Source organism: Molossus molossus, unplaced genomic scaffold (assembly GCF_014108415.1).
Source record: "Molossus molossus isolate mMolMol1 unplaced genomic scaffold, mMolMol1.p scaffold_m16_p_13, whole genome shotgun sequence".
In the NCBI taxonomy this organism is placed as follows: Eukaryota; Metazoa; Chordata; class Mammalia; order Chiroptera; family Molossidae; genus Molossus; species Molossus molossus.
The window spans coordinates 63,001,534-63,022,072 of record NW_023425348.1 but is presented as its reverse complement, the minus strand read 5'-3'; the positions used below and the strand labels follow the sequence as shown (position 1 = coordinate 63,022,072).

Genomic DNA, 20,539 nt, shown 5'->3' with positions numbered 1-20,539 from the left:
CGGGAGAACGCCGAGACTGTGTTAATAAGGAAAAGGGCGGGTACTCGAACCCTGGACAGTGCCTGGCTGCCTCCACCTGGAACTCTTCCCGCTGGTCAGGAACTCTTTATGTTGGCACAGAAGTTCTAAACCGCGTTTCTGCCTCCGCTCGCCCTTCCCACGAGCACCCACGCTGCTCTCCACTTCAGTCCGGCACTCTTCCTTCAACGCCTGTCTGAGCCCCACAACACTTACTCGCTTTCATTCATCCTCCTCATCAAAATCTGCCCAAGGCCCCGTCTCCTGAAGTCCTGCCTGATCCTCTGGCAGAAGGCAGTGCTTCCTCAGCACCCCTCTGTATGTCCTTGTCTTATGTCCTCCTGTGGCCCTCGGGGCTTTCCACCACGCATGATGGCCGTGCGTGTCCCTGTCTTAAAGGTCCACTCACTCTGGAGGGAGAGACCTGACCTTACTCATGTTTTTCTTGCACATGATAACACTCGGCTCTGTTCGCTGTACAAAGCCAATACTCAATATTTGCTCATTCAATTTAAAAATGCATTTATTGAATATCTACCATGTGTCACAAACTGTTAGGTACTAGAAACATATAAATAACTGAGACACAACCCTGGCCGGTTTTCTCAGTGGTTAGTGTCGGCCTGCAGTCCAGAGAGACCCAGTTCCTGCTAAGGGCACATACCTCGGTTGCAGTTTGTCCCTGGCCCTGGTTGGGGTCATGTGGGTGGCAGCCACTCGATGTGTCTCTTTCATGTTGATGTTTCTCTCTCTCTTCCTCTCGCTCTATCTGAAGGTAAATGCAAAACTGTCCTCAGGTGAGGATTTAAAAAAATAAAATAAAAAAATAACTGAGATACTGAGTAAGCATAAGTATTAATACGTGAATGGATCCATGAATGTGGATCTGCAGAATATTCCAGTCATTAGTTTCTCTTCCTCCTACAAGTGTCTGAAAAATTTCCTGGAAAATGGAACAAGACTGGGTTAAATGATTTTCAATATCAAAAGTCTCATAAAATTATCAATTGCACAGAAAGGCAAGAACGGGGTGACTCAAACCACATTTGGTCTCTGTTTTACAGAGGAGAATTGTAAATCAGAGACGTGGACCCAATTTTTGTCAAGTTGAGCTACTTCGAAGGCGCTGGAGTTCTCTGTTGTAAAGGTCCCCAGGGTGAGTCTCTTAGACAGCGATTGCTCACTCACACGCATCTCTGCAAATCCAGTCCCCACAAAGCAGACTGCCGTAGAGGAATCTGTGTATCAGAGATGCTGGGATAAATGACCTTGGACTTCTGTGCAACTGTGAGATTCTGAATCCCAGGCTCCAGGAGGGACATCGAGGAAGAAGGAGGAGGAAGCACGAACAAAAGCAGAGAGTGAGCTCAGTAAGAAAACAGCTGCCAAGTCCAGGGGGAGGAAGAGTTGCCAAACAAATGAAAACAGGATGAAAGACTGGACAGCAGACACCAGGAGAGTTATCAGAGCAAACACATTGGCTCCTTCCAGACAGACCCCGGTACCCCCCTTTCACTGCCCAGAGGAGGTTGGTCCTGTATCGATGTGTGAGCTCAAAACATTCCACATGATGTCATCGTCCCCGATTAGGGAAGGACTATTTAAAAGGGGAATAAAAAATACAACACAATAGGGAATACAGTCAATAATATTGTGAAAACTATGTATGGTGCCAGGTGGGCACTAGACTTATCAGGGAATCACTTTGTACATTATATAAACATCTAACCATTTTGCTGTACACCTGAAACTGGTATAACATTGGATGTCAACTGCAATTGAAAAATCTAAAAATAAATAAAAACATCAACAGGTAAGAGATATGAAGACACACACACACACACACACACACACACACACACACACACCCCAGAGCATTTTGAAGTGAAATTGCACAATGGCTGGGATCTGCTTGGAAATACGCCAAAGAAACAAAGTCTCAGTTCAGCCTGGGGAGACCGATAAATGAAATAAACTTGGACATGAGTTGATACTTGTTGAAACTGAGTAATATGGACGCAGGAGTTCATTAGTCTGAACTCTCCACCTGTATGTATGCTTAAGAATTTTCAAAGTAAAACGTTAACGGAAAATACAGCTGAGCAAAGGGACCCCAGGAGGGAAAGCCGGGGTGATGAGTCCCCTCTGAACCCAAGTCCCACGCAACACTCTTCTGCCTCGCTCAGCCCAGGGCCTCACGCTGCGCTCGGTAGTTGCTGAAGCGCAGTGTGATGGACAAGCCCTAGCGTGTGTGGCAGTCCCACTTCCACAGGATGGACACACGTGCACTTGGCATGTGGCTGTCAACATCTGTTTGGGAAGGCACTTCTTGTCCCACTAAAGGCGGCCCCGCTCAGCCTGCCCACGCGGAAGCGAGAGGGGACAGGTGAGTGTCCGTGTTCATTTGAAGGGAGCAGAGTCAGGCCTTGGGGTTGACAGGATGAGACAAGGACGCCCAGCCGCCAGTCTACACAGCACAGGAGCTCAGGGCCCACCTCTGGGCAGGAAACCTGGGGGCTCCACCCACTTAAACGGGGAGAGATGGCACTGACTGATTGGTACGTTTGTTTAATGAGAGTAGTCTTACTACTAGTGTCTGAGTTCCTTGAGGTCTGGGACTGTTTTATTTTGTATTCCGTTGTGCCTGGGGTCTTACTCAGTGCAGGAAGTACATACATGTTTGCCGAAGTCAAGTGGAATTGAAGGCTGACAGTGTGATCATTAAGATACGCCCAAGGCTGTAACTTGCCCAGCCCCTCTGTTCAGAGTCACTCACATTCTCTCCCTCCCTCTCTGTCCTTCCCCAGAAGGGGTAATTAGTAATTCAGCAAACAATAGTTTATTCTGATGGTTAACAATATAACAATTTAATTAATATTTGTTTCTTTAGCAGTGAAAATTTCATTTACCAAGGAGGGCAGTTTTCCATTTCTCTTCCAGTTTCTCCCAATAAAATTGATCAATCCTGGAGGTACCTGAGGCCATTTGTTAAGAAAGAACAATGTGGGTGATAGGTTTGTAATAGATACAATACTGTGATCATCATGTTTTAAACACTGACATTTATTTAGGGTTTTGTGAACTCATACATCATTAGGATAAATTCTAATTTATACCGGTATATAATAAGCAAATATATAATACAATAAATTGCATTTGTATACATAAATACAAACTTTGAGGTAGGGCCTCAAGAGTAATGACTTCTTAAATGAATAATACACAGTATCTAATATGTACTCTATAAGATATATATATGATGCATCATTTGTAACATATTTTCTTCATGTACAGTTAATGAAAAAATATAAGGACCTGATTAGGGAATGTATCTTTATTCATAGGCAACAGTAGCACATAAGATGCCTACATTTAGGACATTAGCCAAGTACGCAGTTTAAGAATAAACCTATTTCGTGATAGGGCCATAATAAAGTGCAAAAAAGACCAAAAAATGAGAGACGAAACAGTTCCTAGTCAATTAGTAAGTATCATCCTAACAATAAAATACACCTATAAGGCAAATGGTTACCTGAAGATGTATTTAATCCGGCAGGCAAATCAAACCACTGCTTGCTTTTCAGAGGTGAGTAATGCCCAGTCTGAAAACACTTTCTCTTTGGCTGCAGGCTGCTCAGAGATGACCGAGCAGAGACCACAATTCAAAACTACTCAGTCTTTCTTACAAGTGAAGCAAAATCTTGGAAAGATAGGAAGCTTCACTTTTACAAATCCTAGGACCCCTTTGGGGAGAAATGAGTACCAGGATTAAATCACCCAAAATTTTGCTCCCAGCCTGGAAGTTTTCTGCATGACACCCAGTGTGAAACAGAAGAAATGCTCATTCATTGACCTTGAACTTTTTTCCCTGCAAGACAGCCTGCCACAAAGCATGCCCACATTCAAATCATCTGCCTTAAAGAAGGGTGTCCCAAACCCAAACCCAGGTGTGACAGCAGCTGTATGATCTTGCCATCATGCATACGTTCAGCAATAGTTATTGTGCAAGTCTCTGGGGAAAGGACAATGATAGCCAAGGAAAAAAACAGGAAACAAAATTCCTAATTTTAGGCATGGGAAAACCATGCTGACAGGTGAAGGTTGTCAAGAAGCCCTGAGGCACATTTAGATAACAGAACAGAACTTGAAAGGAAACTCAGTGCCAATGCAACATTAGCATAAAGACAACCCGAACCTTACATCCATTTAACGCTAATTGTGTTAAATGTCTTTTTAAAGTGCTGCTCACTGAAATACAAGTTGATTACATTTCTTACATATTAAAAACACATTGGAAATTTCAAAGGTGTTGAGGTCATTGATTTGCATTGACCACAGATTTCATGCAATAAATAAATAAAAAGGAAAAAAGACCAGGTTGGACACATTCATACACGATAAACACATAGTCCTAAAGATTAAGTCACTAATATGCTAGACAAGTATTTGCATAAGAAGCCACAACACCAATAGTTAAGAAATATACATTTTTTTTCTCCCTTAAGGATATTACAAGGTTGCTGTTTTTAACATATGGCTTTTTTTTTTTAAACTCAGAATGGGCTTCTGGCATTTGTTGGTGTTAGGAAATAATCTCACAAGTGGAAAACACCCCACATTCTGCACGGTGAACCAATAAAGTCTTTCCTCGGCAACTCGGTTTTTTCCTCCGTTTTCAGGGGAACTCTTGAGTGGCAGTTTATGACAATGCTGTTCATTTCCTTTTTATTCATTCAGATTTTTTTTTCTTCCAACTGACTGCGCATTTTAACACAGCATGGGAGCCTCCGTCTCGTCACATGCATCTCAGAGCTCCGAGCATCCCAGCCAAGTGCAGGGGTGTCGATGCCCCGTGACAGGCAACAGCTCAGACACTGAACACAGCTCTGGCAGAGAGACTCCAAGTTGCACATAACTATAGAAATGGGCAAAACTAAATTTACAAGGTAACCAATTCTAGATAAGTTCAGAACCTTTCACCTTTAAGGAAATTGTATATAAAACTTGGGCAGACATAAACCAAAGAACTTATATGCATATAAGCATAACCACTGGATATAGACAACAATGCTGGGGGGCGGGGATCAGGAGGAGGGTGTCAATGGGGCAAAAAGGAGAAACATCTGTAACAAAAATAATTAATTTAAAAAAAGTATTTTAAAAAACTGTGGACGTGGTAGCGACAAGGAGAAAACTTGCAGCTGCTCAGGGACCAGCGACGGGGTCTTAACTTGACAAACTGTAACGAATACCCAGCTGCAGAACACACTGGGTGGTGAGGAGGTCCCCATGCTCGCAAAGGGGTTCACTTTCAGTTTGTGCAAAACAAATCTGGCAGCATCCATGGGGTCCCTCCTCCTCCTCTTAATCACAACAACAATAATTAGCCCAAATTGGGTCGGCATCCAGCATCAGACTCAAGTGTTAGCCAAGAAGCGAGAGAGAGAATCCAAAATCCGTTCATCCTGACACACACATACAGGTCCCACGAGGGAACACGAACTCACTTCAGCTCTTTTCGTCAACCCCCACCGTGGGAAGCCCGCAGGGAGCTTCCAAACCTCCGTTACTCCTCCCTGCCTCCCGCTCCACCAGCTCTCGGTGGCGGGGGCTAACTTGGGGTCCCGCTGTGCGAAATCTACTCCACTCACAGGGGCTTCTCATCAGTATGGCTTTCGTGGGGGAACTCGTGTTAATGGCAGACAGGGCCTGATGGGAAACACGGGGACAGGCAAGGCCACATCTTCCTAAAGCGAGGACTGGGGGAAGCCAGCCTGTGGCAGATCCCTGCAGTTCTAGCTCGGGGAGTGAGACAGAAGAGATCGGGGGGGGGGGGGGGGGGGGACAAACATGCATTGCAGACAGAAGAGATGAAACGCTCAAGTTCAAATCCCATCCCTGTTTCCTGTTCTAGAAGCTTCCCCAGGCCGCTCGCATCGGCGCTGGCAAGCAGCGATGCTATTTGCCCTAGAAAAGGGAAGAGCTCGGTAAAATGAGTTGAGACTTATTTTAAAAAGACAAATGAAGTCATTTTTTGAGCAAATGTTACATTAAGGTCTGTGGCTGGGTCCCACTGCTATTGAACGGGATGGAAATGTCACGTCAACATACAAGATTTGAACGGAAAACGTTGCCTGAGACCCTGTAATATGAAGATACAAGAAAAGGATGGAAATGGTCTCCCCGAAAGAAAACGATTTGCGGTTTAGATATTCTCACCGTAAGAAAACAGAAACCTGGACAATACTGTTCTACACTCAGCTCTCTGCAGCGAGGCCTAAGGTATTTATAAGGACAGAAAACGCACTGCTATGCATACACACTACATGAACACAGTAACATCTGGAAAGTCCCATCCGTGCACGGTCAGGAGGCAGACGGTGATAACGGCGACGGCTTCGCCAGTCTCTGCGGACAGTGACTCACTCCCATCAGGACACAGTTATGAGTATTGTGAATTGGGAACTCTTAAAATTGAATTAGCTAAATGTAGTCTTAAAAGCTATAGTCTTAATTGGCTCACTCACTACTTACCTAAGCTGCATTTATCAGAAATTTCTGTAAATACACTGCCAGCACAGTGCCTATTGTGGTTATTTTCTATTAAACACTCCATTTCCTTGGTTTCTCTATGACCACAACTGGCATCGACTGAGAAATGTATAAGTTAAGAGTAAAAATTCCGAAGATATCTGTCTTTTAAGAGTTTGTGTCTTATACATATAATATACAGCCAGACCAGGGCCAGTCTCATGTTCCCAGAGGTTGGAAGGTAAGGTACCCACAGCTCACAGAAGGAGCTTCCTCTTTTCCTAGAGAAGAGGAAACACGGCATCATCATGTTTAACATGGTGCCAATGACATGTAGAAACTAGGATGGAGCTCTACAAAGAAGTACAGAACTAGGCACAACATATGTGATGGCTTCTTGTGGGGGGGTGGAGGAAATGACCAAAAGAACTCACAAATATGGTCATTTAAAAAAAAACAGACCACTGAGGGAAGAGAGACGACCCTTCACTGAGACCGCGAGCAGAGTCAGGTATCTGGGTGCTGGGCACATGGAGACAGTCGGCCCACAGGAAGGAAACATTCCCAATTGTGAACCAAAATGTGAACTTATCCACCGTGCTGCTGTCCAGCTCCACTGGCCGTGTCTTGCTCTGAACATGTCCCGACCACAGTCCACCCTCCAGGGTGCCCTGTCCTGAGCTCTCTGTCTGAATGACAGCACCACACCGCTCAGCTCGATGACACAGACGGGTCCAAGTTAACAGGCCTGAAGTCGGCCATCGGCGTGTGCCTCATGGGCACCCCCGTGGCAACACCCGGTGGATACTTTTCTGTTGACCAAATCACATGCCTACGTGTGATGTCACAGGAAAGGGCTCGCCCCGTGACCCGCTCCTGCGGGAAAAGCGCGTGTTCAGGGGACCAACCCTACAGCAAACGGACACCATGGACACAGGCGAGCAGTGTTTCGGGCGGTCTGCCTAGCTCTTCACTACGGCATGCGACACTCTGTCCTACGTAACCTCTCATGCACAGACGTGAACCAAGAAGTGGGGAGAGAGAAGCCGCACAATGGGGAGGAGGTTGGGGAAAACAGGAGGGGACGGCAGACAGGGGAGCACAGGATCAAGTCTGGGCCACCCCACGCCATCAGGCTAGCACTGGGTGCCCAGTTCCAAACCCTTCACTGGCAGTTTGAGTCCCAGGGAGGAGGTCCCCAAGGGGTCGATCATGTTCTTGTACCGCTCCCCACGGTGCTGCGCTAAGAACGGGCCCCAGTCCGGCTGCGGCGAACACACCAACTTGAGCCTCTGCGGAGAAACCAAAGACACACAGAGTCACAGGGGTAGTGCACCTTCTTCGCCAAGCTACCACCCCACACCCCCAAACTGTGTGCACCACGTCTGCCAGAGCACCCCCTCGAGCCAAAGCATCTCCAGCCGCAAGAAGCGGTTGGAATCGGCCGTTAATTAACCAGGCCACAGACGTGCTAAAGAGGAGATTCAGTTTGGTTCGCTTGAAATTATTTACATCACCCCGCAAGCAATATTACAGTAGCTCAGGGTTTGCCTTGCACAAGATTAATAGAGGATAAAGGACCCAGATTTTAATTACACATGTTTTCCCTCCAAACGAAGAGAAGCCGAACACGCCGCTCTCCATTGCCAAACGCAATATGCAAAGGACATGTCTGCTCTATTACGTTGCTTCTGTAGTCTCAACCGTGGGTTGCTACATCAAAATAATTGGATTTTGTTTAGCATATTTCCCAAAAGTATATAAATGGCCAGAAAGAAAGAAAAAAAAAAGCCCAACCCCAAAGCTACATTGCCAAGAGTGAGCAAAGATTTTAATTATCTGTTGACAAAAATAGATGCTTCTGACTTGGCTCAGCAGTGCTGGCTTCTTGCAGGCTAAACATAATGGGGGGGCCTCTTGCGCTAGAACCGAACTCCTGACAGAGAACTCCTGACCGAAAACATCGTTTGACTGGAGCACAGTTTAGAAAGAGGAAAGAAAACATATTTCTCACTGGATAAGGGGGAACAATTATATGTTTATTAACTATTAAGCTGAAACTGCCTCTTACAGCTGTTAGTTTAATCTCCCCGTAATCATCGGTTTGCGAGCTCTGTGTCCCAAATCAACCATAATAAATCTATAGAGCCGACTCATCATCTCACAGAACTTCCGCCGAACACAGAGGTAGCAGAGGCTAAAGCAGCTTTTGTTCAGAGGGAACAGGATTTCTGGGTCAGCTGGGAGGGAGGTCCATCTGGAACACAGCTCCCCGGGGGGTCAAGGAGGCCACGGCGACTTACCACAAGGGGACAGCGGACAGCATTTCCTGAGCAAGCCGGAAAGTGCCTCAGTGGGAACACTACTACTTCCCCTGTGCCCCTCTGCCTCCGCTTACTCCAGTGGCAACAGCAGCTACTGCCCGGCACGTGGACACTGGTTCGCATTCACACGGGCTGTGTCCCCATCTCAAAGCCCCTGCAGCTGTCCGGCCCTGCACTGTCAGCAGGTGCTTCTGCACTGGTCTCACCCAGCGCCCCTGGAGCCTAAGGGTGCCTTCGAGTCGCCTGGAGAGCTTGTTAAACTGGAGGCGCAGGGCCCAGTTCCCCAACACTCTGGTTTGTGGGGCTGAGCTGGAGTCTGCTCAGCTGCATTTCCAACGAGCTCCCAGGTGGCGCTGATGCTGCTGGTCCCGGGCCGAACCCCGAGGAGCACCAGTCTGGTCCCGATGCCGGACCTCTGGATCTTCGGGGGGGAGGCAGTGCTGATCTATTCCCAGCATGTCTGAGCAAGTGACTTGTCACAAAGAGCACAAGCCTGCTCACATTTGACCGGTGGCTCAGCAAGTGGCAGTCAGTCCCCTCCCTTCCCGTCCACTGAGAGTGAGCGTGTGGCGTTTTTTGTTTTTTGTTTTTGCATTATAATTGAGAAATAGGCCCAACACAGGATTAACGGACAAAAAAAGACAAGTCTCATCTCCACCAGCCATGCTCTGGGCCTTGTGCTACAGTCTACGGGATGGTGACATTTTAATCAGCCCGGAGCCCTCGGCCATCCCTAACCCAGGTGCAACAGAAGGAGAGCAATTTTTAATTTAATGGTAATAGCCCTGGCTGGTTTGGCTCAGCCGTTAGAGCATCGGTCTGCGGTCCAGAGAGACCCAGGTTCGGTTCTCGCTAAGGGCACGTGCCTCGGTTGCAGTTTATCCCCGGCCCTGGTTGGGTCGTGTGGGTGGCAGCCACTCGATGTGTCCCTTTCACATTGATGTTTCTCTCTCTCTCTCCCTCCCACTCTATCTGAACAAAAAACAAAAAAATGTCCTCGGGTGAGGATAAAAAAATGAATAAATAATTTAATGGTAATAGATGTTTAGAGGGAAGGGCCTTGAACAGAGAGGAACATTAGGAAGGGGGGAATGTAGTGAGTGGTTAAAACCAAACATTGGGTCCTGGCTAATGTGGCTCAGCAGTTATAGCATCGGCCTGAGCACCAAAGGGTTGTGGATTCGATTCCTGGTCAAGGGCATCTACCTGGGTTTCAGGTTCGATCCCAGGCACAGGAGAGAGGCAACTGATCAATGTGTCTCTCTCTCAACAATGTTCCTTTCTCTCTCTCTCCCCCTCCATCCCTTCCACTCTCTAAAAACCAATGAAAAAAATATCCTTGGGTGAGGATTAATAAATAAAAAAAAACCACTAGGCTTTAAACTGTAGGAGAAGGGCGTGGAGGAGAAAACCCCAGGAAAGAGGAGGCACTTGGCTCATTCATTCCCCAGAACTGTCATCACCTTGAGCAACAGCGAAACAGCTCCGCCCGCGGATTGGCTCGGGCCTCCATTAGAGGAATAATACATAATAAAAACAGGCTTAATAGAAATACGGGCAACTGGAATCACTTAATCACCAGCCTCCCTCTGGAATAAGTTTGCCGAGTGTCTTGTTTTTAATGCTCTCGGAGCTTCTCCCTTGGGAGGGGAAAGCCGCAGACAGACTCACCTCAATAAACCTGCCAGGAGCCAGGTGCATTTTTATCACAAACATAATTGGGATCCAGATAACGGAACAGGCGAGCATCAGCCATCCGAGCACCATGGACCAGTTAGGGTAGCGGTAAGAACCGTAGGTCATGGGCTCCCACTGGTAAAAGCTGAAGCAGAGGATGAACTAGGAAGAAAAGAGAAACACACGTGTCAGGGTGGTGAGGTACTTGGTCACCCCACAGCCGCGTACTGAACCCCTGCTGGGAGTTGGATGCTTACATATCTGTGATCTCATTTTACACCCATAATGACCGTGAAAGGGAAGTATTAGTAATCTATTTTCCAAATTAAGAAACTGAAGTTCTAAGAGGGGACGCCGGCACGCGCCCTTGGCTGCTGACCTGCGTGTGGTACCGGTGGGAACCGAGCAAGCTCCTACAGGTGTGAACACAGCCAGGCGAGGGGACAGCATAGAGCGTATACACTAGGGTGACTGACGGGGCAGGCGGTGGGGGCGGGTGGGTGTTTTTAAGGGGTTGTCTGTACTTTTTACAATGGATCATCAGCTTTTGTTACAAGAAATAAATCCATTACATTTATATATTTTAAGAATTTTAACCTTCTTAAAGTTTATTTTTAGAGAGAGGAAGGAAGAGAGGGGGAGAGAGAGAGAGAAAGAGATTGATAGGTTGCCTCCCATCCACACCCTGACCAGGGATCGAACCCGCAACCTTGGTATGTGCCCTGACCTGGAATCAAACCCACCACCCTTTGGTGTGCGGGATGATGCTCCAACCAACTGAGCCACGATAGCCAGGGCTGGATTTTAACTTTTAAAGAATGAATGGAATGTATTCTTTCTCCTGAAATGGAATGGCCTGCATTGAGGAGCTGCCTACAAAGCTGGCTGAGTGAGACCCCGCGTGGTCCCCACACAGTGACTGAGCTGGCAGCTCGGTGCTGTGATGAGCTGTGGGACAAAGAGAGTGGGCGCGGGGCCCCCTTTCCGCCGACTCGAGGTGAAGGGGCCTCATCACCAAATGGTGGGCCGAGAGCCAGAGGCTAATCTCAGCTCAACTACTAAGTAACGAGGGGCCTTCGTGCCTCTGCTGTCAAACCCTGCACACAGCAGGGCTCCTGGGAACGAGAGCCTGGTATTTTCTCCAGAGCTCCCCTCTAATTTTAAGAGCAGTCATGGTTTACTTTCTCCCCCTTTTCTCCCATCACCCACACTGTGGCTGGCAAGAGCATTGGGACCTTCTGAGGACGGCGTTAGTGCAGCTGAAAAGAACAAGGGAAGACGTAACCTGGATAAGGAGGCACCCAAAAGGCAGAACAGGGGTTCCAACTGCTCCCGCCAAGCTTTGGGGGCATTGCCCTGAGAAAACTATGTTCTTCCTTGGATTCGTCTTGCCTGTGGCAGCATCAGCCTGGAATAGTTTACTTGATAAGTTCTTCTTCCCCACCTTTCTTATTCCAGCTTAAGCAGTACAATAACTGCCCCCAAATGGCTGGAGCACACTCTGTCAGGAAAGATCATGTATGGAGGTGTTTGGGGAAAGCGTGAAGTGCTGTAAGAATGTGAGACGTCTATATTATTGCTGCGAAGCCCAGCTGTCGGGGCAAGTGAGTATTTCAACGCAATAATAATCCGATATATCAATTCGAAGCAACATGAGCCTGAAAACAACTGTTGAAAAAACTGCTCTTATGGAGAGAGATGCCTTCCTCTAGGCCCCTTTCTAAACATTTGCCCCTAGAGTTATAAGCTTTATTAACCCGTCTATTGGAAGTATGGCCTAGTGTATTTATGGTAAGTTGCTCCATTTCATTTGCTATATAAATAGCAATACATCTGCTTGTGTGTGTGCATAATTCAGTGACGTGATCTGACTATGTATACAATAATTGCACGGAAAATATTTATAGCCCTATAAATCCATGAAGGCACCTATAACAATGATCAATTTTATTTCAGGGGTTTCGAAGTCATTTAAACCCATAATCTCAGCTCGTTCCAGCATAGTACAAATATCCGTTTTATAGGAGGGCAAATGGCACAAAATGATGTGTGAGGCTTGGCCCTGCGATACCCATTTCCAGTTGGACAAATATCACATCAAACTTATCTGTGCAATAAATTTCCCTCGGCCAAGTCAGCTTCCATAAAACCCTCGGATGAGCTGGGCCGTGAGCAATGATAATTGAGCCAATGAGTCGGGCCTGCCCTGACCTTGGCTGGTGGTGGCCGAGGAGGCCAGGAGAGGGACTCATGGCTGACGATGATGGTGGAATAGACCGCTTCTGCATGCCTGTGGCTTCCACAGAAGGGGAATCTGGCTCCGGATATTCTCTGGGACCTCTCCTCAGGTCTCTGATGGGAGTTTTATATTAGAAATCAGGTAAAGCACAGCATAGCTGAGGGACTTTCTCAAAAAACACAGCAAGTTCCTAGAATTCCTTTACCCTGACATTCTGCTCACAAAGAATATTGTCTTAATCCCAAACTGGGATTAAACATTTAAAAAGACTGCGTTTTTAGGGGTTGATTAGATGGCCCTGAATTCAGTTCTCAGCTCTGCCGCCTGAAGGCTCTGTGGCCTTGGACCAGCACCTTGGCCTCCCGACAGGGGAAGACCACCCACGGAGCAGCAGGGGAAGACCACCCACGGAGCAGCAGGGGAAGACCGCCCACGGAGCAGCAGGGGAAGACCACCCACGGAGCAGCAGGGGAAGACCACCCACGGAGCAGCAGGGGAAGACCACCCACGGAGCAGCAGGGGAAGACCACCCACGGAGCAGCAGGGGAAGACCACCCACGGAGCAGCAGGGGAAGACCGCCCACGGAGCAGCGGTCTGAAGCTTCAGAGGAAGTGTTCTGGATGCACCTGCCTCTCACTGCTTCTTACAATATGATGTTTCTGCAGAATATGATCAAATTCCCTGAATGGAGGGCAAGGTACAGAGACTCTAGAACAGATTCTAACTTTGATTTCTCCCAAGTTGTGTGCAGTAGTAAGGGGGGGAGGCGGCTCAAGAGGTAGGATGGCCAGAGGTGGGCGAGTGCCACTTTTTCTTCCCACCAATTGGGTAAATCAGAGTTCTTCATACACACTTTGGTCTTGAATTCAAGACTGGAAATTCTATCTTACTTCTCCTCAACTCTTGTTCCCCAAATCTGGTGGGACTTTTCACAGAGATGACAGCCTCTAAAACATGGGTACAGATGTGGGCCCCAGAATGGTGCCGGCGTCAGTGCAGAGAGACATAAATGCTGAATGGTTTTTCTGTGTAAACGGCTGTCTTTTTAGACAGAAGTTTAGGTATTTTAACTTCTGACCACTCTGCTCCGTGGGTGGTTCTTTCCCTGTGTGGTACCTGTGGGTGCTGAGGCTTGGGGAGGCTAAGGTGCTTGCCCAAGGCCACAGAGCTTTGGTTAAAACTCACTCCGTGACAGTTAAAAAGGAAAACATATCTTCTTTACCATTTTACTTCCATCCTAGCTTGTTTTCCTTTAGAGAAGCTAGCATTCTGTGCAAAATAAGGGCTTAATGTGGTTTCTACTGCCACCTGCTGGGGAAAGGAGAAACTACAGCTGGCTTGTGGCGATGACACCCACCCACCATAGGCCAGGGAAGAGAAGCAGGAAATGCTAGGTCTCCATCAAGTACTGTGCTTGGAGAGTAGATGGAGGGAAAGCCTGCAACTATGGCACCATAAAGGAGGTGACAGGGTCTGCATGTAAATCTGTAGGCAGATTTACTGATACACGGAGGGCTCTGATCTTTAAGAAGATGAATGTCAGATGATCTCAAAATGTCATCTCCATACTTGAGGATGACAAAAGAGTTCTTGCGCAATAAAAGGGGACAATAAAAGTCTAATTTATACTATATTAGTTGTAGAGAGTTTGTATTGAGTGGTGGATAGAGGCAAGACTTCTGCAGCCAGACTGCCTGGGTTCGACCCAAGGCTGTTGCTGATTCTGAGGTGTGCAATGCTAAGCAAGTCACATAACCTCTGGGCCTCAGTGTCCTCATCTGTAAAATGGAGATGGTTATAATGCCAATCCCACAGAGCTGCCGTGGGGGACAGCTGAGGGGATACATACAGAGCACTTTGAACAGTGCCAGACCATGGTTAGCAGTGGGAAATGAGATTATTATGTACCATCAGTGCACGGGACGGGCTGCTCTCGTGAGAAATGTTCCCTGAGGATGCTCCTGACCGAGCATGAGGCCCGGCTCCGCACCCCACTGGCTAAGCACCTTGAAGCAAGCTGCTTCTCCCCTTTCCCACATCCGCAAGGCCAGAATAATGCCCACCCCACCAGCTTCCCGGGTTGGCAGGGAGCGCGGCCCTCGTCCACACATAAAGTGGGCACGCAGAAGCGAGGCGCCCCTGCACAGCTCGGCATGCGGTCCTTACGGTTAAAATGGTCGGAGTCACAAACGCCCAGCAGACTTTCCAGAAAACGTTTGGCTGGAATCCGATCATCATCTCTATGTCTTCACAGAATCTTTGCAAGCCTACAGACAGACAAGCGGAGATGGAGCATGAGGGGTGGCGGCGGTGAGGTGGGGGCGGCACGAGAGTCCCCACTCGGTGCCACTGGCTGGGGCTGGCCCCGGCCGGTGCCCACATGAACCCTGTTATGCGGGAAGCTATCAGATAAGTGGCCCACTGCCAGGAAGATGAGGAGAAATTGGACATTGAAAGAGATTTAAATACTTTCCACAGTGAGGTTCAAAAATGTCATCCCACCGTGACCTGTGAAAACCCAGCCAGGTGCCCAGTACTGCCACGGCCTGGCACACTCAGCTGCATGGCCTCATGCACTTGGCACAGTCCTCACACAACCAAGTAAGACTGTGATCGAAAGCACAGTGTGTGATGAAAGCCTTGGGATTCAGAGTGAGAGTCGCTGTACATGGCTTATTTTTGGTCCCCCACCCTCCCAAGGACACCCTCCCACCAGTCAGTTTATCTTGGCTCTGTGCACGGTGATACCATCAGGCGAAAACCAAGGTAAATACCAGTGGCCCACGCTGCTGGGACCCAAAGGACTGCTGTCTTCTTGGTCACCGATCCACTCAGCTAAAGTAACATGCAGGGGGGGACATTAATCTCAAGGCCACACACAACCACCGTCCCCACACTCAGTTTAGGAAGGTTTCTAAACCACTCCTTGAAAGGAAACGCCATTGAGAAATGCTTTCAAATTGCACAGTTTCTTGCAAAGTTTCCCGGGCTCATCTGACACACAGCTGTCTCAGACCCGTGGGCTCGCTAAGCCGAAGGCACCTGAATGACTAGGAAGCTCCTTCATGGTCAGAGGTTCTGACAAGTGGACCAGCAGCCTCGGCTTCATTCTTCTCCGTCCTTCCTTCTGGGTTATTTACGTGGAAAGTGGACACCTCTGCCGTGTCCCTTGGAGACTGAGCCCCTGCACGTGCTCCGGCTTTCTTCCCCGAGACCCTGGCCACTCGCTCCTCCTGTTGCTGGGCTCGCCCAGCCGCCTTGGGTTTCTGGGTCCTGAGCCCCACGAGGAGTGGGGAGTTCAGGTCTGGCTCCAGCTGTCCCGTGCTGTCTCTTACCCTTGCCCCAGCTCCCGCGCCCCACCGGGACTAGCTGCCTTCACCTGACTGGCGCCCCAGCCCCCAGCCCAGACTTCTCCTTCCTGGACGTGTCCTCAGAGCCTGCTCTCTGCTAGGCGACAGGGGAGGGTGATGTGACATGAGAGGACAATCTCTCGCTGGGGCAGAAAGCAGAGACGTGGTATTCCTTCAGGAAACAGAACAGTTCGTCTCTGCCCATATGTCATGGTAGAAAGTCCAATGTCGCCACCACCGACAAAATAACAGATCTTGAGGCCATCAGCGGTCCTCAGGTCCTGGCACTTGCTCCGACTCCATGCCAAGCTCAGACCCAGATGTCGCCGAGCCCCGTGCCTGTGCGGAGAGCGGTGAGGGACACGCCGAGGCGGCGCTTCCCACTGGCTCTCGCAGTCTTCAGGTCACAGAGAGCTTCCTGCTCTCCTTCACGGTGACCCGGCGGGGCCGCCACAGGGCCGCACCTGGAAGGAGCATCTGACCAGCTTTAGGCTGCAAGAGTCGGACACTGTTCCGCCCCTAACTCACTGTGTGACCTTCGGGACACCCCTGCTCTTGATGAGCCTCTGCTGCTCTGCTGGGGGACTGGGCCACCCGAGCCCCAAGGGCTCTTCTGGGGAGGTCAGTCACGGTGTGAAGAGGTTCCAGGTTCCTTCCTGTCCATGGGCAAGTGTCTGCTTTTAGCAGCAGACCTGCCCATCCTTGGATGGTAGCTGGCGTATTTCATTTCGTGTCATCAACACCTTCACTGAGTAGCCTCTGGACCGAGACCCTCCGGGCAACGAATAGAAAAGAAGTCAAAGCGGTTTCCCTCTTAAGCCTGCGTCACAGTGGTCCTGAGGCAAACTCGGGACACAGGGGAGCTCTCTTACATGTCTTAAGTAGAGGCAATTAAGCCCTTTCGCTGTCTCACTCAATATGGAAAACCTGCCTGCGGACGCCAGGTTCTAGCACCGCAGCAGGCCCGCTGTCCCCTTACCGTACACGTAGGAGATCCCCACGAGCTCGAAAATGGCAATGATGACGAGGGCGTAGGAGGCAGCGTACGTGTCCACAAGCTGGAACATGTAAATTCCGCCCTGGTCGGGAGAGAAACATCATGCTCAGCGGCCTGGCTCCAGGCTCTGTCCCACTGCCGACAGCAGAGGAGAGTCAGGTCCCCTAGAGCTGACCCTGCATGCTGGCCGGAGGCCTTACCACGTTAGCAAAGCCGTCTCTCAGGAGACTCGGAGCCAAGCCACCGAGGGAGCACAGAGAACGATCTAGTATCTTGTTCTGCGAAAGCCCAGATCGGCCTCTGAAGGTGTGTACGTGAGAGCAGATCACCTCGTCTTTGTTTTAAGAACTAGATGATCATCACTCCCCATAAATCTGCATTTGCTTGACCTTCACATAACCGTTAGCGTCTCCGGCATCCCTCATGCCTCCCTCTGCACCTTCCCTCACCGTGGGAGCCTCTACAACAGAGGAGGCTGAAAGGCCATCCATCATTCTACAGATGAACAAACTAAGGCCCAAAGGGGTGACGTGCCCAAGGTCACACAGAGGGCAAAAGCAATACGTCTACTGAGTGAGCTAACACTCAGGACTAGAAGGACATCGAGTGGCTGCAGACTCTTGTGTATGATGAATAGTCAACCGGAAATTTCTCTGGCCGGTAAATTTGGATTTTCGGGTTTTCTTAAAGTAGGACACACCTGCCTCGTTGGCTCCAGAAGACTACATCTCAATCATGAAGACGTGAGAAGTACCACAGGTAGCCAAGGAGACATATTTCCCTGTGTGGGCAGAATCCCTAGTGGCCTGGGGCCACGGACACAGAACTGGCAGGGACTTGGCTGTTGTTCTGCGGTCTGAGCGCGAGGGGTGATAGGACTGCCAGCCCGCAGGTCCCCGTCGGCCCCACCCGACCTACCTGAGTGATCATTGGAAAGCCCATGATGAAGAAACAAATGCAGCAGCCCAGAGTAAACACCGGCTTGTGTGTGCGCAGGTACTTGGGGAACTCGTCCGAGATGGAGGTCACTATGGTCTCGATGGTGGCAAACTGGAATGGTGCCAGGAAAAGGGTGTCTGAGATAGACCACACCACCCAGGAGGCTCCGAAGAGCCCTCTGTGCTTCCCACCAGGGAATGTGGTTCCTGTATTAGGGCTGGTTTTTAGGACTGCATTCCCCTGACGGTCTACCGGGCCCTGGTGGGGTCCAGCCCACAGGCCAGCGTGGGGAATGCAGCGGGGTATGAGCTTTAGAAGTTGTGCCCCCCCCTTCACTCCTTCTCACCCATCAGAACATTTGCAGCTTCACTCTGTATTCATGAGATGTAAATGCCTCTCCTCCGGTTCACCTGCATTTGATCTTCTACTTGAGGAAAAACCCTCTTTGCACCCAACTCCTAAACTCTGTCAGCATGATTGGTAGTAGCCTCAGCCCCACAGCAATTTCCCTAAAGGTGACTTCATATGCTCCCTAACCAGCCCCACAGAATCTGCTTTGGCAAAATGACACCACAGCGGGAAATACACAGGCTAAATCTTGCACAGAATTTGGAATTAGGAATAAAGGAAGAGAGGGCCGTTCCTCGGCTCCACCACACAAGTCACCCAAAATACAAGGTCATCCTGAGCCCTGAGCAGGTAACTCACCATCTCTACGCAGCTCGAGAGGAAACTCAGGTACCGCTAAGCCCCCTCCCGCTGCAGCTGGGTGCAGGACCCAGGAGCAGGGAGTCTTCGGAAGGAGCTCGGGCAGGGACGGAAGGGGAGGGGCTCACCATAGTGTCAAGTCCAAGAGTGAGGAGCATCAGGAAAAAGATGATGGCCCAGAACGGAGAGAGGGGCAGCCTGGTTAAGGCCTCCGGGTACACCACAAACGCAATGCCTGGCCCTGGAAGAACAGGACACACTGTTACAGACAGGCCCAGCTCCACACTCCAGGGCTTACTGTGCAACCCTAGACAAGTAATGTGACTTCTATGAGCCTCAGTGTTGCCCATCTGTCCAATGGGGAGAGCGACAATACCTCACAGGGTGGTTCTGAGAAACAGATGAGAGAATGCAGGCACAGCCTGGGACCAACGCCTCACTCATCATCAGCACTCACAGAGGGTTCGCTTCTATCATGAGTGAGCGATGAACCTGGAAGTTAGCAGTTCTGATTCAGGTTTTCCCAAGAAGACCACCTGTGCTCTTGGGGGGGGGCTGAGCTGCAGTTCTCTCTGCCATCATGAAGGCCTGCCAGGGGTCCCCGCCGCCTCGCGGCCTCACCCGGGTCACTGGAACCCAGGGCGGCTGAAGGGAATTGCCTTGTCGGTAGAAAGCCAAGTGATAAGGGGCAGACCGTGAGTGCGGGTAACACGCAGCCCACGCGCGTCTCGAACCCAGAAATCGCAGCACCTGGAGTTTTTACAACTCCAGCACAGCAGCACTTTGTAAACTGGAATTCAGCAGGTTGTTTGTTCGGAACGTTGCCGAGGGCCTCGGGGCGTTTAAAGCAGAAGGCTGACCGCCTCAGACGCCTCCTTCATGCATTTACTGAGCGCACAGCAGAGGCAGCCTGGAAGCCCCCCTCCGTGGACCATAGAAAGGAAGCCTGTGCTAAACCGCCGTTCAATCGGTCTGGGCTGCAGAGCCCGAGGAGGGCAGCCGGTGCTCCGGCCACGGCCGGCCCATAGCGTGGGCGAGAGGGCTGGGAATGCCACTGCCGGAGGACTTCGGCTGATTGCTTTAACCAAAGGGTCCGGCCCTTCCGGCTTTAGGGCCTTTTCAGGGTGAAAATGATTTCAAACTATGCGGCCAGCTTCCATTCAGCGGCCTCCCTACAGGACACAGGTGAAGGCATCGTTTTCAGCAAACTGTTCATCCAAGAGGGCTCGGGAGTGGATTTCAAAATACGTTTTTGATATTATTTTGTAAAGTTCAGATTTTTTTTTTCTCGAAAGATGGATTGTCTGAGCCACGGCAGAGTTTTGCCCCCAGATGAGGCCCATTTGTCCGGCAGAGGCCCGGTTCTGTCTCCCCAGTCCCACCAGGGGACTGCACCGTCCAGTGGTTGGCGCGCAGGCTCCGCTGCCCCCGTGGATTGGAAACGGGTGCTGTCTCTGACCAGCTGTGGGACCTTAGGTGACACTCGCTCTCTCTGGACAAACCTGTTTCCTCATCGATGCTGTGGGGATAACTTCCCTCCTCAAGTTTCTGAGAGGATTAAATGTGCTGACACAAATGAGGGGCGCAGGGAGAAGCCAGCAAACGCGAGCACTACTGCGCCTCCTCTGAGAGGGGTCAGAGGGCACCTGCACGCTGGCAACATGCACAGGCCCCCAGGGACCTGCAGCGACAGCCACTGTGTCCCCGAGGGTCCCAGACACAGCCAGGGGCTCTGGGCGCTGCGACAGTCAGAGC

At 49.9% G+C, this 20,539-nt stretch overlaps 1 protein-coding gene across 1 annotated transcript in view; it reads right to left on the bottom strand.

Annotated features, from left to right (window-relative positions):
- Nucleotides 1–7,650: 7,650 nt before the first annotated feature.
- SLC6A5 (solute carrier family 6 member 5) overlaps nucleotides 7,651–20,539 on the bottom strand; it is a 44,434-nt gene continuing 31,545 nt past the window's right edge. Inside the window, exons 11-16 of the mRNA XM_036258723.1 lie at nucleotides 18,913–19,025; nucleotides 18,056–18,187; nucleotides 17,120–17,219; nucleotides 14,957–15,057; nucleotides 10,545–10,712; nucleotides 7,651–7,841 (exon numbers count right to left, since the gene is read on the bottom strand). Of these exons, the coding sequence (XP_036114616.1) occupies nucleotides 7,686–7,841; nucleotides 10,545–10,712; nucleotides 14,957–15,057; nucleotides 17,120–17,219; nucleotides 18,056–18,187; nucleotides 18,913–19,025 (770 nt within the window). The 3' untranslated portion in view covers nucleotides 7,651–7,685. The remainder of the gene's footprint in view (nucleotides 7,842–10,544; nucleotides 10,713–14,956; nucleotides 15,058–17,119; nucleotides 17,220–18,055; nucleotides 18,188–18,912; nucleotides 19,026–20,539) is intronic.